Below are 20,087 nucleotides of genomic sequence, written 5' to 3'. Positions count from 1 at the left end.
TTATGGTTCAGGTCAGAAACTCCAAAGTGTTTTATGGAGCTTGCCTAAATCATAAGTTTTGCATCTTGAATTTGGCTAGGATGAGCATGAGATGTTTAACTTCAGGTATGATTCAAGTGACCCACTAGGGAGTTTTTATCAAACAAAGTTTATTTAAGATTATAGTCAACATGTATAGTAAGAAAATTAGCAAGAACCTTTATCAATTAAAAAACAAGAAACAAAACAACCACTACAATGTATAACCCTTAACAAAAATAGCTAATGTGTTCTAATCAAACCAAAACTCTTGCCATAGACTTTAAACAGGTTCAATACAGCAAAGTCTACTGCTCACGTGATAAGGAAATTTGAGTCCTTTGGTTGAAGTCTGCATTTCTCTGGATTCACTCCAAAAGGTTTGAAGATAGCGCAGCTTCCCAAAACACCAGAGACACTCTGGTCCGGCCCCCAACAACAGCAGATTTTCACCCTTTGGGAAAACAAGATTTTGTTTTCAGCTAACCAACAGAATTTCCAAAGGAAGACCAGGGAGAGAGGGAAAACACTTCGTTTTAGCTTGTTGTACCTTCTGAAACACAAACTCAAACTTGCAGCTCCAAACTGAAAATGAAACCTTAAACTCACTGGGGGAAAAAAAACCTGTCCAAAAACACATGATCGTCCTCCTAATAATGCAGGATCATAAAACTAATCCCAGAGTAAACACAAACAACCTCATTTATTCCACTTACGTAGCAATAAAAGGACTCATCGTAGTCAGCCCAGCATAGAAATCATAGAAACCCTACAGTGCAGAAGGAGGCCATTCGGCCCATCGAGTCTGCACCGACCACAATCCCACCCAGGCCCTACCCCTACCCCCACATATTTACCCACTAATCCCTCTAACCTACGCATCTCAGGACTCTAAGGGGCAATTTTTAACCTGGCCAATCAACCTAACCCGCACATCTTTGGACTAGCAATAAGACATCAGCTAAAGCTGTGAGCTGAGAAACACTGACTGTGAGAACTGCAGAGATCACGATTTTAAAAAATCTCTTAAAGGTACACTAACGTTACACTTAAGGTTGTGGTTGTGTTCCTGAAAATCGCAACTTTAAGTGAAGCAACTTTATATGAATCATAGTCTCCCATAGGAATCAATGTTAAAGCCAGAAGTTGGTTCCTTTGGCCATTTCTCACCTGGAAAAAATCAATGTACAAATTGAAATGTGCAACACAGTGATAGCTGAAATAACTTGAAAAATAAAATAAACCATACTATATAAAAGAAATACAACAGAATTAAATTGTTTTTTAAAATTACAATGTGCACCTCAGTGCAGTACTTTTTAGATTTACCAGGTTCCACCCAGTGGCAGAAGTTGGTTGGTGCAAGTAGCAGCTGGAGTTCTGGGACCACCTGCACTGACCAGCCTCTGCCACTAGATGGAGACCAGGACTTCAGTGCGAGTTCTGGAGAGGCGGCAGAAACTGGGAGTTGTTGAACAGACCTTGGGGCCAGGAGTTGGAAAGACTGGGAGGGGCAAGGGCAAGAGCTGGAGAAAGAGGGACTGTAGATAGACAACAACCTTCAGTAGGTTCTGTAATAAACTTGCCGTCATGAGCTGGAAAATTGCACATGGCATGAGACTCTGAAGTGTAACTGAGTATGTTGGCCTAAGACTTTGTGGGTATTTAGAGTCATAGAGGTTTACAGCATGGCCCTTCGGCCCAACTTGTCCATGCCGCCCCTTTTTTTAGCCACTAAACTAGTCCCAATTGCCCGCGTTTGGCCCATATCCCTCTATAACCATCTTATCCATGTGACCCATTTATTGTGACAAATTCTCTAGACGCCGCATCTAATTCTAATTGTTGATATGCATGGCTCATGTCAAGTTTAGTATAAAGCTTAGTCCAAAAATGTGCGGGTTAGGTTGATTGGCCATGCTAAAAAGAAATTGCCCTTAGTGTCCTGAGATGCGTAGGTTAGAGGGATTAGTGGGTAAATATGTAGGGATATGGGGGTAGGGCCTGGGTGGGATTGTGGTCGGTGCAGACTCGATGGGCCGAATGGCCTCTTTCTGTACTGTAGGGTTGCTATGATTTCAATGATGAAACCTGCTGCTAATTTGGCGTACAAATCTTCAATTCATGGTACTCTGTATTGATCCAACTTTGCTGCTTGATTGATGGTTAATTTGTAGTCCCCACATATCCTAATGGCCCTATCTGGCTTAACCACAGGCACGATGGGAGCTGCCCACTTCCAGCCGCTTAAATTCAGACTCAACTTTCTTATGTGAGGCATAGGTCAGGCTTTGTAAAACTATGACATGGCCACAGGATCCACATAAATATTTGCATTTGTGCTCTGTACCTTACCTAACTTATCTTCGAGCACCACCTGGTATTTTTTTAAGACGTCTTGGAAGTTCCATCGTTAGTTTTGAAGATTTCTAGCCAATTAAATCTAAATCTAACTTGGCAAAGCCAATCTCAGCCCATCAAACTTGACCCTTGGTCCTCTATTACTATCAGAGGCAGTTGAGCTGACTAATGCTGGTAGCTTACGGGCGTTGTTGTTGTCCTAGGATCCTTAAAGTTTCCACAGTATACGTGGCTAGCCTGGCCATTGTGCTTCTTAATTTTAGGGGCTGAACCGCCCCCCTTTGTAAATGACAACTGTAGTGGAGGCACCCATGTCCACCTCCATTCTGAGTGGCAGACAGTTTACAATTAACACAGTTGTAATTGGGACCGTCTTGTCCATCTTAATGAAAGCAAAATACTGCAGATGCTGGAATCTGAAACACAAACAGAAAATGCTGGAAAATCTCAGCAGGTCTGACAGCATATGTGGAGAGAGAATAGAGACAACGTTTCGAGTCTGGATCAGAGTCTCTCGCTGCCCTGCCTCTGAGGCACAATCTTCCCTCTGCCGCTCACTAGATTTGTGCCCTCTGTTTCTTGCACCTCCACAGGACCTTGGCACCGGTGTCACCCAGGAGAAAACACCAATCTCTGAGCTAGCTTGAATTTTTAACCAATCGAAATCACTCATTCTCTGCCCTTGCTGGATAAAGTAGAAATATACTTTATATTAGTCTGTCAAGTGGAATCTCCTCCATTTATTTATGCTTTTCCATTTATTTTAAAAAAGGCTCCACCTTTTTATCAAAATAAATTCTCAGATCTCCATTCCAAAGGCGGCTGCTGTTCAACTCGGAGCTGTGGGCAGGGCAGGGGGAGCGCGAGGTCCTCGCCAGGCACATCACTAAGCAAAGGTGGGTGAAAAGCGCCCGTGAGCAACAGGACTAACCAAGCTCCATGGGGAAAGAGGCATGAGTTGCAGAGAACATGTGATGGAATTGTGGGAAAGGGGGAAACTGGAATGTTTGGAGGATCAGTGATCATATGTGGGAGGAGGCCAGGGAAGCGAAAGTAGTCAGATAGTTTAACGAACACATGGAGGGAAACAAGAGTTTGTCAGTAATGAGCAAGGGGGAGGGGGGCGGTGGGGTGGGGGGGGGGGGGGTGGGGGGAGGGAGCGAGGATGGGGCCGGGAGTGCATCGCTTCAGAAAATTCCAGAGGGACTGAACTGAAACGACGTAGAGCTTTAAAATTAAGAGTGATTTTTTTTTTTGTTCCTCATGAGTGTTCCAGGCACTTTTGAATCTCTATGGGCGGAATTTTCCCATCCTGTCTGCCACGGGAATCATAGTGGGCGGGACACAGACCATGGAAAGGTACGTTGCGCCCGGGCGGGAATTTCCGGCCTTGGGGCGAACGTAGCCGGTAAATCCCGTCCTAGAAGTTCAGTTGTTTGCCATGGTGTCAGTGTTGGAGTTCCACCCTCCCCCATCCTCTCAAATCTTGCTGCACTCGGCGACCACCGAGCTTGCCTAGTGGTGGCACTGCCCCTGTGTGGTACAGCCACTGATTGTAGCATTCTGGGCATTCCAGTTCTGGGTGCCACACTTTAGAAAGGATATGAAGGTATTGGGGAGGGTACAGAAAAGATTCACAAGAACGGTTCCACAGATAAGGAACTTCAATTATGAAGATAGATTGGAGAAGTTAAAACTGTTGCCCTGATGCACCATCAATCGAGCAAAGACTAGTTTGTATGCAAGAACAAATAGGCTTTTATTAGCAAAAGACTTGGAGCACACCCATGCCAATGAACTGGTCCAGACTGAGGCAGAGGGGTGGGGAGCAGTCGCCTTTATACCTGGACCGGGGGGGGGGAGGAGTCTCGGGTAGGGCCGGCAGGGATGTGTCCAGGCATGTCACACACACAGGTAATAAGCTAACAGTGGTTTACCACATGCCCTTGGAGACAAGAAGGTTGAGAGGAGATTTGACAGCCAAAATTATCAGGGGTCTGCATAGTGTAGACAGGGAGAAATTGTTCCCACCTGTGAGAGGGTGGAGAATGAGCAGGCACAGATTTAAAGTAATTAGAATATCATAGAATCCCGAGAGTGCAGAAGAGACCATTCGGCCCATTGAGTCTGCACCAGCTCTCTGACAGAGTATCTTACCCAGGCCTTGTCCCCCCGCCCTATCCCTGTAACTCCACAAATTTCCTGTGGTTAATATCCCTGACCTACACACCTTGAGACACTGAAGGGCAATTTAGCATGGCCAATCCACCTAACCTGCACATCTTTGGACTGTGGGAGGAAACTGGAGTACCCAGAGGAAAGCCACGCAGACATGGGAAGAATGTGCAAACTCCACACAGACAGTGATCTGAGGTTGAAATTGAACCCGGGTCCCTGGCGCTGTGAGGCAGCAGTGCTAACCACTATGCAGCGCAGTAATAGAAGCACAAGTGATACCTTTTTTTATACAGCGCGAGGTTTGGTTTGGAATGCACTGTCTGAGAGTGTGGTGGAGTTAGGTTCAATTGAAGCATTCAAAAGGAAGTTAGACTTTTACCTGAAGAATGAGAGATGCAGGGAGGAATGGTATGAGGTGAGTTGCTCATTTGGAGAGCTGATGCACATAAGATGGGCCAAATGACCTCTTCCTGCACTGTAACAATTTTGTCCCCAGTGTGGAGCTGGAGTAGTGTAAGCTTATGGTCCAAGCAGCCAGTCTGATTTTCAGACACAACCAGGAAACTATAAGTATTACAATAAAATGATTTTGAAGTGGGGGGAGATGGTGGCTTGGTGTTAATATCACTGGCTGAATAATATATGCGCCTAGGCTAAAGCACTGGGGATATGTGTTCAAATCCCATCATGGCAGCTGGGAGAATTAAATTCAATAAATAAATCTGAACTATAAAGCTAATCGATGTTAGAACATGTATCTAACATCGATTGTTGTAAAAACCTGTCTGGTTTAATAATGTCCTTTAGGGAAGAAAATCTGCCACCGTTACCTGGTCTGGCCAACATGTGATTCCAGATCCACAGCAACATGGTTGATGCTTAACTGGCCTCTGAAATGGCCTAGCGAGCCACTTTGTCAAACTGCTTAAAAAGTCTAAAAGGAATGAAAATGGACGGACCTCTTGCCATGGCCAAACTCAGCGACACCCACATCCCATGAAATAATTGAGAAAACACATTTTTTCCACCAAACAACTTGAAGATGGGACATACACATGGGAAACATAGGAGCTAGATTATTCAGGAAAAACGTAAAAGATTATTTTTTTTAAAAATTAGTTTTAAAGTATCAAACTAATTAATCCACCAGGGCTAGTTCAACAAATGTTATTGATTGCATTGTTGTTTGAAAACCAAATGGAGTTTAATGCGGAAAAGTGCGAAGTGATCCACTTTGGAAGGAGTAATAAGAATACAGAGTACTGGGCTCATGGTAAGATACTTGATAGTGTGGATGAACAGAGGGATCTGGGTGTCCATGTGCATAGATCCCTGAAAGTTGGCACCCAGGTTGATGGGGTTGTTAAGAAGGCGTACGGTAGTTAGCTTTTATTGGTAGAGGGATTGAGTTTCAGAGGTCATGTTGCAACTGTACAAAACTCTCGTGCGGCCGCACTTGGGGTATTGCGTACAGTCCTGGTCGCCGCATTATAGGAAGGATGTGGAAGTGTTGGAAAGGGTGCAGAGGAGATTTACCAGGATGTTGCCTGGTATCGTGGGAAAATCGTATGAGGAAAGGCTGAGGGGTTTGAGGTTGTTTTCGTTAGAGAGAAGAAGGTTAAGAGGTGACTTAATAGAGGCATACAAGATGATCAGAGGATTAGATAGGGTGGATAGTGAGAGCCTTTTTCCTCGGATGGTGATGGCTAACACGAGGGGACATAGCTTTAAATTGAGGGGTGAGAGATATAGGACAGATGTTAGAGGTAGGTTCTTTACTCAGAGAGTAGTAAGGGCGTGGAATGCCCTGCCTGCAGCAGTAGTGGACTCGTCAACATTAAGAGCATTCAAATGGTTATTGGATAAGCATATGGATGATATTGGAATAGTGTAGATTAGGGGGGCTTTAGATGGGTTTCACTGGTCGGCGCAACATCGAGGTCCGAAGGGCCTGTACTGCGCTGTAATGTTCTATGTTCTATGTTCTATAACCTGTTCTGAGCAAGGTGGAAAGGGATTATAAATGGCAGCAGGAAAGTTAGAACTCTCATTGATTTCCACGATTGCCAGAAAGGGTGGGGGTCCACGGCGCAGTCTGTGTCAGAGCCCTGTGTGGCCAATTGCAAAGTCAGGATTTCCCTGCTAATCTGCACATGCCGGGTTACCCTGGGGACAATGACATCATGGTGGCACAGTGGTTAGCACTGCTGCCTCACAGTGCCAGAGACCCGGGTTCGATTCCCGGCTTGGGTCACTGTCAGTGCAGAGTCTGCACATTCTCCCCATGTCTGCGTGGGTTTCCTCCGGTTGCTCTGATTTCCTCCCACAGTCTGAAAGATGTGCTGGTTAGGTGGATTGGCCATGCCCCAGTGTACCCGAACAGGCGCCGGAGTGTGGCGACTAGGGAATTTTCACAGCAACTTCATTGCAGTGTTAATGTAAGCCTACTTGTGACACAAACTTAAAACTAAAAAAAGATGGTAAACGCTGGCAGTTTACCATCACCGGGCCCTGTAAAATGCCACCCGATATTGTTCATCGCTCTTAAGTGGAAATTGAATTTTCTGATGTGTTAAAATTCACTGCTATTTATTCGGTTTCCTAGGTGACCATTCACTTTATATTTAAATGACAGACACAATTGGATGAGGCTAAATTGGAACAGTAGTGGAGATGGTGTTCAAGGAAATATCCCAAACTTCCTCAGATGAATGAAAAATCTCACGTCATTACTCTGAAGAAGAACAGGAGAGTTTCTCCTTGGTGTCTTGATTTTTATTTAACCCTCAACTGATGCCCCTAAATCAGATTATTAAATCTGGTCATTATCCTATTGCTGATTCTGCCAACTTGCTAAGGGCAAATTTGTTACATTGCATACACCAGAACAGCGGTGAGATTTCAGAAAATACTTCATTGGTTAGAAAACACTTGATATTTTCTGAGGTCATGAATTGTGCAATTCTCCATCCCTCTTTTTCTCTCTCTCCTTTTCCTGTCTTGCTCCATTCTGCTCCCCCCTCAGATACATCCCTCAAATCTCACTCAGTGATTCACTTCTCTGTGTCCATTACTGTAGAAGTGAGGGTATCATCTGTCTCTTTGTTTCTCTTACATTCGTAACTTAAAGATATTCCACTTCGTAGGTGGAGTTTATTATGTATGCTGGAGACATGCCCCTTTTAAAAGAATGGGTCAGGTGACCCATGGGACTCGAGCTGCATCCTGGGTGGATCTTGCTTAGTCAGTCTTGAGCTGACTGTGCTAGGATTAAGACATTTTAGTAAACTGTCCCAGTTAGTTTACTACTACTGACCTCGTGGTTTATTATTAGTCTCAATAGCAGACCACATAAGAGATCCCCCCATCTTTTCCCTGATTTCTCATCTGCTTTTCCCCTGAAGCTACTGACTCTTGATTGGACTAACATATCCAGAGATGCTTACAAACTTTATGTTGCCTCTTTCAAATGGAACAACCAAGATAGTGAGTATGGATAGGCTGTTCAACCCGTGTGGAGCTCCCACGCACAATTTTAGGAGGAGTATCTGGATAAACATAGAAACACAGAAGATAGGAGCAGAAGGAGGCCATTTGGCCCTTCGAGCCTGCTCTACCATTCATCATGGTCATGACTGATCGTACAGTAGTCTAATCCTGCTTTTTCCCCATAACCTTTGATCCCATTCAGCCCAAGTGCTATATCCAGCCACCTCTTGAATACATTCAATGTTTTGGCATCAGCTACTTCCTGTGGTAATGAATTCCCAGGCTCACCACTCTTTGGGTGAAGAAATGTCTCCTCATCTCCATCCTAAATGGTCTACCCTGAATCCTCAGACTGTGACCTCTGGTTCTGGACTCCCCCACCATCGGGAACATTCTCCCTGCATCTACCCTGTCTAGTCCTGTTAGAATTTTATAAGTCTCTGAGATTCCCCCCTCATTCGTCTGAACTCCAGCGAAAATAATCCTAACCTAGTTAGTCTCCCCTCATATATCAGTCCCGACATCCCCAGAATCAGCCTGGTAAACCTTTGCTGCATTCCCTCGAGAGCAAAAACATCCTTCCTCAGAAAAAGAGACCAAAACTGCACACAATATTCTAGGTGTGGCCTCACCAGGGCGCTGTATATGACAGCACTGCCATCATTCACAGCACCACAAAATGGGTGGCGACCCCCAGGATTCACCCAGCCCCCAGATATTTTCTATGTTAAAGTTTGACAAGGAAGTATACTCTAGGAAGTTCCAAAGAACAAAGGGACCTTGGCGATCTCTGAAGGCGGAAAGGCAGGTTAATACGGTAGTGAAAAAGGCATGTGGCACGCTCGCCTTTATCAATCGGGGTATAATAAAAAAAGCAGAGAGGTCATGATGGAGTCGTATAGAACTTGTGAGGCCACAGCTGGAGTACTGTGCGCAGTTCTGGTTGCCACATTATAGGAAGGATGTGAATGCACTGGAAGTGGTGCAGAGGAGATGGAACATTTAAATTAGGAAGAGAGGTAGGATAGGCAGTTATGAGGTGACACAAATTAAAAGTGAGGGGTGGGAGATTTAGGGGGGATTTGAGGAAAAGCTTTTTTACCCAGAGGGTGGTGACGGTCTGGAATGCACTGCCTGGGAGAGTGGTGGAGGTGGGTTGCCTCACATCCTTTAAAAAGTACCTGGATGCGTACTTGGCACACCATAACATTCAAGGCTATCGGTCAAGTACTGGCAAGTGGGATTAGATGGCCAAGTTGGGGCCTTTTGTGTGTCGGTGCAGACTTGATGGGCTGAAGGGCCTCTTCTACACTGTGATTCTGATTCTGAAAGTGAGTGGTAATGGATAGAAGTACTTACTGCATGGTGCAAGCAGTGAAGCCTTACTTGTGTCAACGTTTGGGCGTGTGAACATAAGGTTTACATAAATTCTGTCTTGGGCACTCTGTCAGCCCTTTCAGTTTGCAGTGTGGTTTGCCCTTGGTTATAGCGTATCAGATCGGATTTGGATAGGATCTCTCCCTGTTCCTGAATAACCTGTTTTCATGTTTCTTTCCATCCCTTTGCAGCATAAGCTGAAAATATAAAGCTGGGCTGTGCAGGGGCAATGTCAGCAAACACTTCTTCACATAAAAGGGTTATGATAACTTGAGCCGCTTCCGATAAAAACCTGTTAAGGTTCAGTGGGAAATGTCAAATCCAAGCTGTGAGGCAAGGACAGAAGCTGAACTGAGGCAGGTGGATGGAGTTTAAGTGCTGAGCCATACGGCGGGAGAAGGGGGCTAAATGTCCAACTTCTATTCCTTGATTTAGACGTTCCTTAAATGTTGTGCTTGCTTCGAAATAGAACGTAGATTACCAGCTTCCTAATTCTGCTCTGTCTTTCCTGACAAAGCTGTATTTACCTGTCTCCCTCTGTGCTCTTCCCCCTCCCCTTCTCTGCCGGACAAAAGAAAAAAGACTAATTTAACAGCAATACTCGGAGTACCTTCAGAACAGCTCTAAGTGGGCTGTTGCTAAGTGATGCTACTTAATATCAGAAAGCCTCAATGAATGATGTAAACACATGCACTTTTTTTGTTGTCCCTCGCAGTGGCGAGCTCACAGAGCTCTCGTGCTGTATGCTGGGCTGGAGAAGCAAGTAGGTGATGTCCAGGAAGAGAGAGACCCGGGCTGATGCTTGGCCCACAGGAGGAGCTGATCCCAATTCTGGAGGGACGACCAGGGGCACCAGAGCAAATCCAAACGGACGAGGCACTCGCCATGAGACACTGGAAAAGGCCCGTGAGCTCTTCCAGCTGTGTGACAAGGAGGAGAAGGGCTTTATCACCAAGCGGGACATGCAGGTAGTGAGCTTACTCTATATATTCCCATTTTCCTGCCATCCCCAATCTTCAGAAATAATATTTGATATTTTTAATTCTTAAGGTTTTTGGTTGAACGTTAGCCATCCTGCAGTCTTCTTCCTGGAATCTTAGACTGGTTAGGAGTGGGAGCGCATGTAAAAAGAGCAGTTTTTGTTGAAAGTTCTCTATGTGTGTACAGATGTCAGCCTTGGATTGTAGAATCATAGAATCCCTACAGTGCAGAAGGAGGCCATTCGGCTCATCGAGTCTGCACCGACCACAATCCCACCCAGGTCTTATCCCCATAGCCCCATGTATTTATCCTGCTAATCCCCCTGACAGTAGGGTCAGTTTAGCATGGCCAATCAACCTAACCTCAGTTGGTAGCATCCTTCTCTCTGAGTTGAAGGTTGTGAGCACAAGTCCCACAAGTGGCTTAAGTACAAAATCTAGGCTGACACACTCGGTTCAGAGGGCGTACTGCACTGCTCAAAGTGCGATCTTTGAGATGCGCTGTGAAATGGAGACCAGTCTGTACTCTTGAATGGACTGAAGAGATTTTATAGTACGGTTCAAAGAGAGAGATCTCTGGTATTCTGGGCAATATTCAATCCTCACCAGTCACCTCAAATAAAAAGCACATTTTTAATACATTGCTGTTTATGTGAGTTAATTTGCAGAAATTTTGAACTCATTCATTTATTTTGAAGAGAAAGCACAGTCCAAAGATATGCAGGTTAGGTGCATTGGCCATGCTAAATTGCCCCTTAGCGTCCCGAGATTCGTAGGTTAGAGGGATTAGCAGGGTAAATATGTGGGATTACAGGGACAGGGCCTGAATGGAATTGTCATCAGTGCAGACTCGATGGGCCGAATGGCAATGTCGGCTTTCTATGATTCTTTGCAGATTTTAAAAACATTTTTAAATCATTATGCAAGTAACAGAGCTTAGATGGGTAATTAAATCTCAAGCAGCATTCCATTAAATATATGCTGCCGAAGAGTGGTTATGGCTGACCTAAACTAAAAATGCCTTGTGCTCTGTAGTTACCACACTGATTACCGGACAGACATTTCTCTTTCAGTCTGTGCTGCTATTGTACGGCTGATCCTATCCAGGAGAAGCTGCTCAGTCTCTCTAACATTCAACCCAGGTGTAGTAACTCCTGAATGCCGCTTCACAGTTGTATTGTTGGAACTGTTGTCTTGAGGACAAGGTGTTAAATCAAGGGCCTGTTTTCCTGCTTGGGTGGAGGGCTGTTTTTTTTTTTCTTTCTTGACGAGGTCTCCTAGTACCCTGGCCAATACTCTTCCCTGACCCCATGACTTAACAGATAGAGAGAGGGTCATTCATTTCCTTTATTGTTTATGGGATCTAGCTTTTTGCCAACTGAACTCACTGGCTATTTAGATATGCCTTAAAAGAGCCTATATGAATGCAAGTTCATTCTTCAATGTTGTGATATTGTGGCAGGGCAAAAACACTGGTGTATTCATGTGATGTTATAGTACCCAACTGAACTAGTTTATTCCAGTTTTGGTTCATCTGCATACATACACTCAAGAGCCACAGTTACAATAGTGTTCATGCATCTTCAAGCCTTGATTCTCAACATCTGTTGGTCAGAAATCCAACTAGCTTGTGATCATAATTTTTTTTCGGAAATAAAGCACTTTAGGAGATTAAAATCACAAGTCTATAATGTAGGAAAAGCTGCAAATGATATTTAACCGTGTTCTTGATCTGAAGTAGCAGCAAGAATAATTTAGCATAAGGATGTTAAACTGAGCGTTATCCAAGCATATTGTATTATATTCATTATTGAACTATTTGACAAACAGATTTAGGTATACAAAGATCTTCTGATGAAAGCTGATATTGAAAGAAGCTGAAACCATTGGGGATGTTTCTGTATTGAGTTACTGAACAAATTATAACAAATGGAAATGAATATTGACCAGTTTATAATGGTCACTGAGCCTTGACTACCCGAACCCTTGTTTATTCTCTGGGATTTTTACAAATATTTGTGTGTAGCAATGACTAATTTTGTTGTAATCGGAGGAGGAGAAAGGGAGAAGTAAATTTGTCATGTTCCTGCTTCTGGTCAGATGAGGATAGGATCATGTCCCCGTTGTGATACGATTTACTGATACATTTTATCAGGTTGCTCAGAGAATACAGAGGGGTGAGTGATAGAGACTTTGAAAGGAGAGATCTGGCAAGATTGAGAGGATGGCTGTGAATGTGAGCAGGAGAATTTCTATGGAGGGTGAGCTTTAGGGGAATGGCAATGGTGGCACAGTGGTTAGTACTGCTGCCTCACTGTGCCAGGGACCTGGGTTCAATTCCGGCCTTTGGTCACTGTCTGTGTGGAGTTTGCACCTTCTCCCCGTATCTGCGTGGGTTTCCTCCGGGTGCTCCAAAGATGTGCGGGTTAGGTTGATTGGCCATGCTAAATTGACCGTAGTGTCAGGGGGATTAGCAGAGTAAATATGTGGGATTACGGGAATGGGGCCTGGGTGGGATTGTGGTTGGTGCAGATTTGATGGGCCGAATGACCTCCTTCTGCACTGTAGGGATTATATAGATTCTAGATGGGAGAAGGAAAGGAAGCTGAGCTGGGTTATAATCGCTGGTTCAGCAGATTCTCAGCCCAGAGGCTGAAGGGGAAATAACAAGGAATTCTGATAAGGAGTGGGACTGGGTAAGGAGAGAATTGCCAGAGGAATAGGTAAAGGCTAAATTGCAACTTGGCGATCAGTGCCACGGTGTCACCATGATGGTTTTGATGGAGCAGGTGGTGGAAAGTATAGCTGGGTGCAAAGTCTTGGGTAATGGGCCAGGCTTTACTCCCTGTGAGGAAACTTGCCGTCAAAGCCATGAGATCCACAGTAAGATCCTGGATGGTTAGGGTCTGGTTCAGACGTGAATGGATGTTAGGCAAATGCAGTATCAAATAGCTGGAAGTGCATGGCATTGGGAGCAGGACTGGAAGTTCTAGGAGCTGCACTATGTAGTCTAGTGAAGGGTGATGGAGAAGTCTTGACAAGTTAGTGATACAAATACAGGAAACATGAATTATTCAGTAACATGAGAGCAGGAGAGCAACCGACAGGAAGAGATCAGTGATAGTCTTGTGCCCAGAAACGTTGATGATTGCTGCCGGCTTGCTGGTACTGCTGTGAATGTTCCATGCTTGTGATGCTCTGACTAGTTCACCTGAGCTCAAGAACTACATCTCCAAGATCTAAACAATCTATCTGGGCTGAATTCCACTTTGAAATGGATATTGCCAGAGACGGTTAAGGAGACGAAAAATTGAAAGACAGATTGGCATCTCATACCTGTTGCAGAATGCCAACCTCTCTCCTCCTATCACCTGTTTCATTGTCTTCAGTGTGATGATGATGATGATTAAGATCACCAATGATTGAGCCATAACTGTCAGCTACAGCTGAAGTAGCCTCTTCATGTTTGTCCAGGCAGAGAACTGAGGCCCCTTATTTTGTGAAGCCCTAAGCTGCAGCTTAGGCTTCACAATGAGTTTAAGCCTAAATCCGGCATTGCCAGTTAGCTATCTAATATGCAAGTGTAGTGCACCTTTAGTACAGTATTCTTTGCTCTGGTTTGCTAGGTGACATCTCCTTGCTGCTTTGGAGCCTCTTCACCTTGCAGCTCTGTGCTGGTGGTGCCAACTTTCATTTCTTTCAGTTGCAATGACCACAAAAGTTCCACATGTCTGGGAATAGTGGCAATAACCACTTTATTGCACAGTAAGAAGTCTCATAACACCAGGTTAATTCCAACAGGTTTATTTGGAATCATGAGCTTTCGGAGCGCTGCTCCTTTATCAGGCTCCCTCATCGCCACTCACCTGAGGAAGGAGCAGCGCTCTAAAAGCTCGTGATTCCAAATAAATCTGTTGGACTTTAACCTGGTATTGTGAGACTGCCGACTGTGCCCACCCCAGTCCAACGCCAGCATCTTCACTTTATTGTAAGAAAATTAGAAGTTAACACCACAGCTTCACAGATGAGCTAACTTGGAATTATGCTGCAATAAAATGATTTCCCTGCTCAATAAGCCAGTTGTGGGCTGTACGAGTTTGTTTTCTGAAGAACATTTTGATCTGAGCCTTACATCCATCTGTTGTTTCATTGTGCATCAATCCCAAAATCTCATCATGCTACCATTATGGTTTTGCTTTGATGATCCACTCTGGTTACCTATCCTGGTGATTATGGACTCCAGTGTATTGATCAGACATCTGTAGACACACTGGAGTTGGTGGAAATGGTGGAGGATGATCCATTGAATGTAGAGGCTGGTGGGTGGAAGGTGAGGACAATGGGAACTCTATTGTGGAAGTAGTGAGAGCTGAAATGTATGGCGTGGCAGAAAATCCCACCCATCATCTCCTCCGCTTCTCTTCCAGCATTCCGAAGAATCATTCCCCCTGACATCCAGATATGCTGTTCAGTCCTCCCCAACATTCCCTCTCTTTTCCATGGCACCTTTTCCTTGCAGGTGCAAGGGAAACAAAAGCTGCCCATTTAGTTCCTCCCTTCTCATTGTCCAAGGCCCCAAACACTCCTTGATTTACTTGTGCTACTTTCAATTTCATACACTGTCTTTGCTGCTCCCAATGTGATCTCAAGATGGGGGTTGGGCGAGACCAGATATAGGACTGCGTGATCACTTTGCAGAACACCAACGTTCAGTCTGCAATCATGGCCCTGAGCTTCCAGTCACATTTTTACTTTAATTCTCCGCCTTGTTCCCACTCTGGCCTTTCTGCCTTTGAGTTCCTGCAGTGATCCAATGTGAGCTAGAGTAACAGCTCCTCATCTTTCGATCAGACACTTTACAGCCTTACATTGACTTCAATAATTATAAGTCATAACCTCCCTCCATTTTGATTTTTTCTTTTTTCCAGGTTTTGTTGCTTTCTCTCTTTGTTTTCACTTCTGGAGAGCAGATGTTCATCATTTCATAGATCATTGAATGCCTACAGTGCAGAAGGAGGCCATTCAGCCCATCGAGTCTGCACCAAGCACAATCCCACACAGGCCCTATGCCCATAACCCTCTATTTATGGTGTCAGTTTATTTGTTGTGACCTATTTCAACATATGCTTAAAGCCCCCCAGCGGCTGGCAGGTTTGGGAAGTGAAACGTTCCCAAAAATCCCCTTGAAAGGGCTTTCCAATAAATGGGTTGATCAGATCAGAGAGTGATTATTTTCTCCTTTCTGTGCTCCTGACCACAAGATGTTGCTATGACAGGAGTACAGTATCTCACCTGGGGTAGCCAATCTCCATGTGTGAGCCTGGCTGGTGAGTGTTGACAGGCTATTTGACAGTGGAGGGCGTCACAAATTCTATCTCATCCTCTCATAACATCCAATTTCCCAGCAGGCTCTTTTTAAACCCCACTTTGCCTCATCCAAGGCCTCTGAGACTATCGTAACGCTCAAATTGATGCTCTAGTTAAGACAATTTAATATAGACTAGAAATTTGGGGGAGGGGTGTGAAACTAAAGGTGAGACTTTAAAATGTCTGTTCGGCTTTATATCATACTCAGTAGTCCATTTGTCCATTGCAGGTCAATGTATCCTGAGTTGCAAGTCAGCAAATATTGGTGACTGCTCAACTGTAAAACGTTGTCCCTTCACCATGGTAGCCTCGGGGTTAATTTTGTCCTCGTGTCTTGCCACGTTTTACTGAGCTTATGTGGTGTTTTGTGCCATTGGCAATGCATTTAGACTGTACTGCAGACTTTGACCATGAAATAATTTGTTGTTTGTATTTCTGCAGTCGTGAAAGACCAGAAGAAAACCCATTTATTTAATGTGATCTAATTCCATCTGTCCATAATTTACCCATTTAGAAGACCTTTATTAGTCTTAATTAATTAATTTGGAAAGAATGTGTTATGCATTCAGAAAGGTTAGCTGTTCTGTGTAGTACACTCCATCATTTATCTGCATGGGAAGTGATTGTCTTGTTCTGAATTTATTACAGTAAGAAGTTTAACAACACCAGGTTAAAGTCCAACAGGTTTATTTGGTAGCAAAAGCCACACAAGCTTTCGCTACCAAATAGCTTTTGCTACCAAATAAACCTGTTGGACTTTAACCTGGTGTTGTTAAACTTCTTACTGTGTTTACCCCAGTCCAACGCCGGCATCTCCACATCCTGAATTTATTAAACAGAGGTCATTGAACAGAGAGTACAGCTTTGATGAGGCTCGTGTACTTTGCGTTGGCTTAGCATTTGCATGTAAATTATTTCACCGAGTGCCTCTTCAAATGCTATTTAGCAATGCTTTCATCTCAATATTTTCCATTTATTTTTCTATCCATCTTTGCTTATGTTTTCAATTGAAAGTCACTTGGAAATTATCTGATAAATGTATTTTATTTAGCCCTAGGTTCACTGTGTATGTTGCTTAGTGTAGAATACAGGATATCTCAAAGTGTTCCTCGTTCAGGAAATGGCTTTGAATTATCACATGTAAGGCAGGTGTGACACAAGGCAGTGAGATAATCTAAGTCAACAGCAGCCGACAAGTGGAGCATACTGATTTTTCCAATATTCAAGTGTGGCCTTGTGTCCTTTGAAGGTGATTTAATGGTGGTGGGTCCTTCTGTACAACTGCAAGTCATGTTGAAGAGCATTTTCAGAGAAGTATGTTTAATGCTCCATGAAATGGAGTAAAAACTAAAAGTGGTTTGCCATTTTATGGAGGGCAAGGATCAGTTGAAGAGTATGTAGAGTAGACCAGTGTGGGCAGTAGTGGGCAGGGATGAGCTGTATGGAATATGGAGCGGTAGGTGGTGTGCAGCAGCAGGCAGTGTGCATAGTGGGTATTGGGCTCACTAAGCTGACAGAGTGATGTACCACTTTTCTGAAGTTGCTTTCTCAGAATCTGAACTATGACATTAAAAAACTTCTATTTATATAGCGCCTTCAACTAATAAAACATCCCACTGTACTTCATAGGAGTGCTATAAACTGAAAGGTGATGTTGAGCCACTTAATGTGGTATTAGGTCAGGTATCCAAAAGTTTGGTCAAAGAGGTAGCTGTAAAGAGTGTCTTAAAAGGAGGAAAGCCATGTCGAGAAGTGGAGAGATGTCGGGGGAGCATTCCAGAGCTTAGGGTCTGGGCAGCCACCAATGGTGGAGTGCTTAAAATCAGGGGTGCGCCAGAGGCCAGAATGAGATGATCACAGATATCTCCTGAAGGATGAGGGGCTGAAGGAGACTACTGCCTGACAGCACCAGGGACCCCAGTTCCATTCCAGCCTTGGGCGACTGTGCAAACTCCACACACACATTCTCCCCATGTCAGTGTGGTTTTCCTCCGGGTGCTCCCACACCTCAAAGTTGTGCAAGTTAGATGGATTGGCCATGGTAAATTACCCCTTAGTGTCCACAGATTTGTAGGTTAGATGGATTAGCCATGGTAAATATGTGGGGTTACAGGGATAGGGCGGGGTAGAGGGCCTGGGTAAGATATTCAGTCAGAGAGTCGGTGAAGACTCGATGGGTTGAATGGTCTCCTTCTGTAGATATTCTATGATTTTATGATTAGAGAGCGGGGTGAGGCCATGAAGGGATTTGAAAATGAGGATGATATAATTGTGGCATGGGCACAGTTAAGCAAGGTATACAGTGAGTACTGGGGTGATAGGGGAACGGGACCTGGTGCAAGGTAAGACTTGAGGAAGAGATGTTTTGTATCTTGTGGTCCCTCCGATAACTATGGCTCACTCATCCCGCTGCCAAGAAATCTGTCATAGGGGATCACCGTCAGCGGGACCGGAAGATCCCACCGGTGGGAAGGATGGAAAATCCTGCCCGACATCTCTTTCTCTTAATCCTATCTGGATACCCATTTTCATTTGTGTTTCTTGTGCAATGATTTAAATGTAACGTATATTTCATGCTTTTATTTTAAACTTCCTGATTTGCAGTCTGCATATCACGGTGAGTGTTTTTTAATCCAACTGATTAAAGAACCTCATTGCTGCTTTAACAAAGAACAAAGAACAATACAGCACAGGAACAGGCCCTTCGGCCCTCCAAGCCCGCGTTGCTCCCTGGTCCAAACTAGACCATTCTTTTGTATCCCTCCATTCCCACTCCGTTCATGTGGCTATCTAGATAAGTCTTAAACGTTCTCCTTTCCCTGCTCAGACACCACAGATCCTTTGTAGAGGGTGCCACACTGAATCGGCTGCCCAATTAGTGGAAATCCCAGCTTTCAAACCCACAAGAAGTCATTGGATAACTATGCACAGTGTGAAAAGTGAAATCCATTCCTTTGCCACTGTTAGCAGAATCTAGGCCATTAGGGCAGCAAGGTGGCACAGTGGTTAGCACTGCGTCAGGGACCCAGGTTCAATTCCGGCCTTGGGTGACTGTCTCTGTGGAGTTTGCACATTCTCTCCGTGTCTTTGTGGTTTCCTCCCACACTCCAAAGATGTGCGGGTTAGGTTGATTGGCCATACTAAATTGCCTCTTAGTGCCACGGGGACTAGCTAGGGTAAATACATGGGGTTACAGGGATCGGGCCTGGGTGGGATTGTTATTGGTGCAGGCTCAATGTGCTGAATTGCCTCCTTCTGCACTGTGAGGGTTCTATGATTAATGCCTGATTCATGTGCTCCACCACAATGACATCTCTATTTTCTTTTAATGTATATTAACAGCTGCAAGATCCTTTCCTGCTATCCCAAAACTTCTTTTCATAATGACTCTTTAAGATGAACAATCTCTCTACATAGATTACACTTCTTAAACAATCATCTTTCCTGATTGATGTATTATGTTGTACGCTGCTCCTGGAAGGTCCTGCACCTACTTATAATTATCCCAAAAGGTAATCATACCATGCGAGATTGGTGAAAAGCCTGCAGCACTGTGCCTTTGTGCCGCTGCAGCTGCCCAATAAAATCTCAAATTGCTGTCATGACTGATAATGAAAAGCTAATGCACTTGGATCATCAATGGGAACAAGCGCGCCACAGAGAACTATTCACACAGCAGCGGTGTACCTGTAGGTCTGTGAGCTGGGGAAATCCTATCTAATTGGATCCGATGACATTTGGGTTTTAAGCCAATGGTCAGTGTGGAGCATGGAATGTTCTGACGCAGTCAAGAAGTCTTTTTGTGACAACATGAAAAGTAGCATGATTCCATATTTCTTGGAAACTTAATTGAAATGTATTTATATGTGGCCTTAGTTACTTCCCATTGGGGGGAGGTGATGGCCTAGTGGGATTATTGCTAGATTATTAATCCAGAAACTCAGCTAATGTTCTGGGGACCCGGGTTCAAATCCCGCCATGGCAGATGGTAGAATTTGAATTCAATAAAAAATATCTGGAATTGAGAATCTACTGATGACCATGAAACCATTGCCGATTGTCAGAAAAACCCATCTGGTTCACTAATGTCCTTTGGGGAAGGAAATCTACCATCCTTCCCTGGTGTGGTTGACATGTGACGCCAGATCCACAGCAATGTGGTTGACTCTCAACTGCCCTTGGGCAACGAGGAATGCTGGCCAGCTAGCGACGCCATGTCCCACGAATGAATAAAAAAATTCAAGGTGGTGGAAATGGGAAAGTGTTCAAGAATACAATGACCAGTGGAGTTCTGCAGATATTTTCAATCTGCTGCTG

At 44.3% G+C, this 20,087-nt stretch overlaps 1 protein-coding gene across 2 annotated transcripts in view; it reads left to right on the top strand.

Moving 5' to 3' along the window:
* The window catches only part of LOC144498787 (EF-hand calcium-binding domain-containing protein 4B-like), a 157,325-nt gene that overhangs the window by 49,203 nt on the left and 88,035 nt on the right, over positions 1-20,087 (top strand). For both annotated transcript variants that reach the window (XM_078220458.1, XM_078220459.1), the window contains exon 2: positions 10,139-10,391. In XM_078220458.1, the coding sequence (XP_078076584.1) occupies positions 10,194-10,391 (198 nt within the window). In that variant the 5' untranslated portion in view covers positions 10,139-10,193. The remainder of the gene's footprint in view (positions 1-10,138; positions 10,392-20,087) is intronic.

Source organism: Mustelus asterias, chromosome 9 (assembly GCF_964213995.1).
Source record: "Mustelus asterias chromosome 9, sMusAst1.hap1.1, whole genome shotgun sequence".
NCBI classification, from domain to species: domain Eukaryota; kingdom Metazoa; phylum Chordata; class Chondrichthyes; order Carcharhiniformes; family Triakidae; genus Mustelus; species Mustelus asterias.
Note: the sequence above shows the minus strand (reverse complement) of the source record. Positions and strands in the feature narration are given on the sequence as shown.